Source organism: Rhinopithecus bieti, unplaced genomic scaffold (genome assembly GCF_001698545.2).
Source record: "Rhinopithecus bieti isolate Rb0 unplaced genomic scaffold, ASM169854v2 scaffold_28456, whole genome shotgun sequence".
Lineage (NCBI taxonomy): Eukaryota > Metazoa > Chordata > Mammalia > Primates > Cercopithecidae > Rhinopithecus > Rhinopithecus bieti.
The window spans coordinates 295,623-302,232 of NW_016812403.1; the positions used below are offsets into that span (position 1 = coordinate 295,623).

The 6,610-nt window shown below is 43.0% G+C and overlaps 1 protein-coding gene across 1 annotated transcript in view; it reads left to right on the top strand.

Moving 5' to 3' along the window:
* Nucleotides 1-5,131, top strand: part of EIF3F (eukaryotic translation initiation factor 3 subunit F) — a 12,441-nt gene extending 7,310 nt beyond the window's left edge. Inside the window, exons 2-8 of the mRNA XM_017896371.1 lie at nucleotides 591-661; nucleotides 894-973; nucleotides 1,701-1,838; nucleotides 3,399-3,490; nucleotides 3,945-4,081; nucleotides 4,217-4,330; nucleotides 4,905-5,131. Coding sequence (XP_017751860.1) covers nucleotides 591-661; nucleotides 894-973; nucleotides 1,701-1,838; nucleotides 3,399-3,490; nucleotides 3,945-4,081; nucleotides 4,217-4,330; nucleotides 4,905-4,982 — 710 coding nt within the window. The 3' untranslated portion in view covers nucleotides 4,983-5,131. The remainder of the gene's footprint in view (nucleotides 1-590; nucleotides 662-893; nucleotides 974-1,700; nucleotides 1,839-3,398; nucleotides 3,491-3,944; nucleotides 4,082-4,216; nucleotides 4,331-4,904) is intronic.
* Nucleotides 5,132-6,610: the final 1,479 nt, after the last annotated feature.

Below are 6,610 nucleotides of genomic sequence, written 5' to 3' on the forward strand. Positions count from 1 at the left end.
ATATATATATATATATATATATATATATAATGGGAATAAAGGTATCAGAACTAGAACAAAAGTTTGTGGTAAAAGACTGACATCTAAGGTTCGCAGATAGATTTCTGGATGATGATAAGATTAAGACTGACCGTGGGACCAGATGGCTAAAGGGAGATACAGATGAAGCTCCCGATGTCTCAGTGTCTGAAACGTGGCCGCTGTGTTAGCAGTCTATGTGGCCATTAAAATCTTCCAGGTACCTCTCCAGATTATATTACAGGGAGAAAGTCTAGAGGCTGAAAAACAAAGGCCATAGAGTGAAGGTCTGGAATAGGCTAGTAGTGGAGAGTAACAGGCAAAAGGAGACCTTATAAAGGAAGAATATACCCTGTTTGGTGATGATTAGAGGGATAAGCTGGTGATCACACCAGAGTTTCAGTTCCTGGAGAATTCTGGTCCCATTGATGCACCGGACTAAACTTGGAGCTAATGAGTTCAGTGAGGTGTTCATTGACATTGAAGAGATCATCAAAAGCATTTCAAAAGTAGTTGGAGGTTGTTGGGAGCCCTAGGATTGTATAACACATGAACGATTCTCTCTTTCACAGGAACTGTCGACAAGCACTCAGTGGAGGTCACCAATTGCTTTTCAGTGCCACACAATGAGTCAGAAGATGAAGTGAGTAGGAATCCAAGCTGTCCCTCTGCAGTTTTTAGCTGTTCATTTGCTAGGCTCCCCTCACAGCCCCTCCCACACTCATAACTAGAGCTCCTGTAGCCAAGGAGCTTCTTCCCATTTGTACGTACTTCCTGGGCTGCTTCTGTTTATTGGGGGTGGCCTCTTGTCCTTTTTAACCAATTTTTCTTTGGACTTCTGGCTTCTTAGCTTGCTTTCCTGCCTTCCCTGTTAGGTGGCTGTTGACATGGAATTTGCTAAGAACATGTATGAACTGCATAAAAAGGTTTCTCCAAATGAGCTCATCCTGGGCTGGTAAGTTGGGGAGGTGGGGGTTGGGGCTAATGGAAAATCTCTCCGTGATTGCCAGTGTCTTTTGCTACTGGACTGGATCTTATCCTCTTCCTTTTGGAGACAAGAGTATTGCAAGTGTATTACTGACTGCGAGCAGTGGCTCAATGCCTGTAATCCCAGCTGGGAGGCTGAGGCAAGAGGATCACTTGAGCCCAGTAGTTCAAGATCAGCCTGAGCAAAATAATGAGACCCTGACTCTACAAATACATGTTTTAAAAACTTAGCCAGGCATGATGACACACACCTATAGTCCTAGCTACTTAGGAGGCTGAGGCTAGAGAATCACTTGAGGCCAGGAGTTTGAAGCTGCAGTGAACTATAATCATGCCATGCCACCGCACTCCAGACTGAGTGACAGAGTAAGACCCTGTCTCTAAAAAACAAAAAAGGAAAGTGTGTTACCTGTAGGAACTGTGAATTCAGTGGGTTTTGCTGGTGGTTCTGATCCTGTGGGGCCAGGATATTTTGAATTACCTTGTAAGAGACTTGGAATTTTTCAGCAGCACTAAGTCGGCCTTTGATTTTGTTTGACATAGTTTTCAATGTATATATTGTTCTTGGCATTTGGTATCACTAGGTATCCCTACCATAGAGGTATTGGGTACCCTAAAGACACCCATGCCACTGTTGTGTTTGATGTTGATGTCACATAATAGACATGAGTCTGCAACTGTGTTCCATTTCACAGGTACGCTACAGGCCATGATATCACAGAGCACTCTGTGCTAATCCATGAGTACTACAGCCGAGAGGCCCCCAACCCCATCCATCTCACTGTGGACACAAGTCTCCAGAACGGCCGCATGAGCATCAAAGCCTATGTCAGGTGACCACAGTCTTGGGCTACAAGGGCATAAAACCATGCCTAGATGCCATCCCTCCCCCACCCCAAGCAAGGTTCATTCCTTCCGTGTGTAACTTGCTGTATTCCTCTCTCTCAACAGTTATTCAAACGGTTTCACTCTGAAACAGAATCTGTTCCTATGATTTCTACCGCTGATCCTAGTTGTACTCCAGTTCCTACTCATTGCCCTTTTAAGTATTTGAGCAAGCTATCAAGTCATCTTTTGTAGAACCTAATTATCCATAGTTCCTACAGCCAGTCATCATATGCTATTTGAGCAAGCTATCAAATCATCTTTTGTAGAATCTAACTCCATAGTTCCTACAGCCAGTCATCATGCGGTATTCTTGTCATGATCCTTCACCACATTCATTACTTTTCTGAATTACCCATTAGTTTGTCATCGTCTGTAGAACTCAGCGCTGTACTCAGGGTAGTACATATTAAAGGATGACTGTCCTTATTTTGAACACATTAATTAACCCAGGATTGAGTGCAGTTTTAATGACAGTGACATTACAGTGAACACGTTGAGCTTGCAGGTGGTTAAAATGCCACTTAAGGGGGATGTTGGGAAAGGCCCTGGTGGCATGCTGAGGAAGCAGCTGTGGGAGTTGGAAGCAGCTGTGGGAGTTGGAAGCAGCTGTGGGAGTTGGAAAGTCAGAGGGAAGGCAGCTGTTAGTGCATCTGTTAGGCTGTTGATTTTGTGCTGGTTCTGTGTCTGACACTGACAAAGCCAGTTAACTCTTACACAGTAAGACAAAGATGGTGGATGCCAAGTCTTTATGAGCCAGTTGGCATACCACCACTAAGCACTAGCCATTGCCTGACTTCTTAGCCTTCCCAAGTATTTCAGACTCCTCAAGATCCAGTATATATATATATGTGTGTGTGTGTGTGTGTGTGTGTGTGTGTGTGTGTATGTGTGTGTGTATATATATATATAAAATCCAGCTGGATGGGTGGGTGGGTGAATAGATAGATAGATAGATAGATAGATAGATAGATAGATAGATAGATAGATAAGATAGAGAGTTGACATAGTAAAGTATAGATCCAGGTATATAACTGACATAGTAAAAACAATACCTTTAGTGAGATTACTTAAAGCACCCAATATGATTGGGTGAGCAGGAGGTGGTTTCCTTTTTCAATGCTGATGAAGGGCTTGGTCCCAGAAAAGACTTGTCTCTGTCTCTTTTCCATGGTGGGCAACTATATAGACAGCCAACTCCATGGGGTAATTGAGTCCTGTCCTCTCATCACTGACACTGCCCCGTGTGTGGAGTAATCCTCTAAAGGGACCAGGCCAAGTGCAAAGGTTGAGTCCCCTCTTACAGATCAGAGATTTGGTATGTGGGACAAGCTAAGGGGAGAAAGTAACTTTTGCTCGCATGAGAACTCTGGGGTTCATTTGGTCCCACCCTTCCTATCTTAGAACCTTGGGAGCCATATTTCTGCTGTATCTGCATTCTCAGCCCAGAATAGACATGGAAACCCTCTCCCAAGGCCATCTGTTTACCTTGGCTTCTCCTTCCTCAGTACTTTAATGGGTGTCCCTGGGAGGACCATGGGAGTGATGTTCACACCTCTGACAGTGAAATACGCATACTATGACACTGAACGCATCGGAGGTGAGTAACCTTTCCATACTCTCTTGAGAGGTCATAGGCATTTTCAGGGAAGGGGGCTGCTGTTCTGCAATAAGGATGGAGGCCTTGGGTGGTTTAAGAAGGGACTGTTGATCTAAGGTTTGTGAAGGCTAGAAGTTACAGTCATCTCTTGTATAAATGGGATTTAAGGAATTATTTGAGAAACTGTTAAAGGTGGGAAATTATCAGCACCAGAGGCCACGTGACCATTCACATGAGATCAAAACCGGTGATGAGCATACCAGATAAAAGGAGTTGAGCTCTGTTAGGAGGAGAAAAGCTGATAAGGGCACAGCAGGGAGTGTGATTGAGCAGACTATCTAAGGGGAGGTGGGAAACAGAGTTAGCAGGACTTTAAGGCCATCTCTTTCCTGGTGGGATGACTGAATTCTCTCTCTTACTGCCCACCACTGCCACTGCCACCCAACTTCCACAGTTGACCTGATCATGAAGACCTGCTTTAGCCCCAACAGAGTGATTGGACTCTCAAGTGACTTGCAGCAAGTAGGAGGGGCATCAGCTCGCATCCAGGATGCCCTGAGCACAGTGTTGCAATATGCAGAGGATGTACTGGTGAGAGGGGAAAGAAAAAACAAAGGGGGAGGACATAGTTCTCCATCCTGGGATCACTGAGGCACGTGCTGATGAAATGGTAGGGCCCAGTGGTTATAATTAACTGCCTCATTGAGTCTTTGTTTCGGTGCTCAGTCTGGAAAGGTGTCAGCTGACAATACTGTGGGCCGCTTCCTGATGAGCCTGGTTAACCAAGTACCCAAAATAGTTCCCGATGACTTCGAGACCATGCTCAACAGCAACATCAATGTGAGTGCCCTTCCTGAGCCCCTGCTTGCCTGGTTTCTTCCCCCACCTCAGCACATACACTCAAATGTGAAGAGTTGGGTGAGGTGGCCTGGAGTAGGATAGAGACAGGGCTTCACCTATAGCCCCATGGAAGTCCAGGTTGGGAGGAAGGAAGAGGTGTGGTATGCATGTTTGGAGACCTCTTCCTTCTCCCATGATACATTGTCTCATTTACTGCTGATACTACTGTGACTTACTGTCTAAATTTGTGATAGAAAGAAACACTAAAATTCAGAGGTTAAGGAAAATGCAATTACTTGTTTTCCCCATCTGAGTTCACAGACCCCGTATATTCCATCCATGGGTTTCATGGATGTAAGTGTCTAGACTGTAAGCATCTCAGTAGAGATAAGAAAGTCTTCTCAAGCATTTCTTTTCTGTCTTCTACCGTTTTGACTTTTATTCAGTCTCTCCCAGCTGTCATTTATCCACAACTGTCCTCATACCTAGTGCCCACCATAGAGCCGGCCAAAGCCAGCCTTTTTGCTCCCTTTCCACCCAACCCCCCACTCATTGTGTATTCTTTGTCTTCCAGGACCTGCTGATGGTGACCTACCTGGCCAACCTCACACAGTCACAGATTGCCCTCAATGAAAAACTTGTAAACCTGTGAATGGACCCCAAGCAGTACGCCTGCTGGTATAGGTCTTAAACCCAGGACTCAGAAGTGAAGGAGAAATGGGTTTTTTGTGGTCTTGAGTCACACTGAGACAGTCAACTGTGTGTGACTCTAATAAACATAGCCTACCTTTTGTGAATTAATTTAATCTTATGTGAGTTTATTGCCGGGTGGAAGGGAGGAAAATGTTTTAGATCACACAGAAACCAGGAAGTGAATATTGTAGGTAAAGAAGTTGGTTATGTGTTAGGCATGTTACTGTTTTACCAAACTGTTCTTTTGGTTTTCAATATGGAAAGGTGTCCATTGGCAAAACTGTACCTTTTCTTGAGGATTCATGTGATTTCTATAGGAAATGAAAATAAGAATCCATGGAGAAAAAATAGCTGAGAAAATTGGATGCTTAATCTAAACTAAAAGAGTAGAGTGTGTAGTCACTATCTTAAAATACATTAATAGTAAGATGGAGCTGTTTGCCACTTTAGTTCGAGGAGGCAGAACTAAGATCTGTGGGTTAAAGATTAAAGAGGTTTCCCCAAAACTTCAGAAAATTCTTAGATGCTATCTGTAACTTGAGGGTACAGCCTTCAGTTATATTGAGGTCTGCCAGTGGCTCAATTTGAGCAAAGACTAGATGGCATTTCCCAGAGGCCTTGTAGGCTAGAGTACTTGCCTGTGTAACTTCAGACATCCGTTTCCTCTGGTATCCTGGAGTTCTACCTCGCCACTGTGTGTCTTAGAAAGAAACAAGTCATTATTCAAGAACTCAGGAAATTACATACTGGAGTGAAAAGGTGGATGAAGGCAATGGGGAATCAAAAAGGCCTGGATCCTAGTTCTGAAGTATGTGTAGCCTTAGGAAAGATAAATTATTATAAGAGGCATAAGATATGGATCATAAACATATATAGTCCATTAGGGTATTATGAGGATTCCATGAATTAATAAATGTCAGGTTAATCGCCACTTGTAGAGAATAGCGCCTGGTATGTAGTAAGCACAGATAAGTGGTAGATGCTATGATACCTAAAGCTGAATAGTTTGAAAGTAATAAGCAATATGAACCCCAGCCTGGAATTCGGTTCTGAGGTATGTACCTTAGGAAATACAAGTTATGGGAGTCATAAAGTGTGGATAGTAATGATAGATACTTTCTTACAGGTAGGGAAGTGTAAACAGATCTTATCGGCAAAATGGTGATGACAGGCCAAACTGTGAGGTTAAAAGTAGAGAGCATGGTGGGAAGAAGGTTAATCGAGTCAAAATGTTTCACTGTTCTTACATTTTTGGGAGTAGCCAGTTAATGTCAACTTAGTCTTTTTAAGTATGCATGATAAAATTCCAAGGTTAATTGCTAGAAGTATATATAATCCCTAAATGAATAGTGATGAGAAATGGTGGGATAATAGGCAAGAAACAAAATTTTAAATTTGAGAAGTAAGCATAGAAAAGGTGGATAAAACAAGATGGCAAAACAAGTCCAAATACATCAGTAATTACAATAAATGTATAAGTATTAAACTAGTCCGAGGAAAAATTGAATATTAAAGCAAACCCCAATAGTATGCTGTTTACAGGAGACACATCTAAAACAAGGACATATAAGTTGTCCTGCAGCTGTA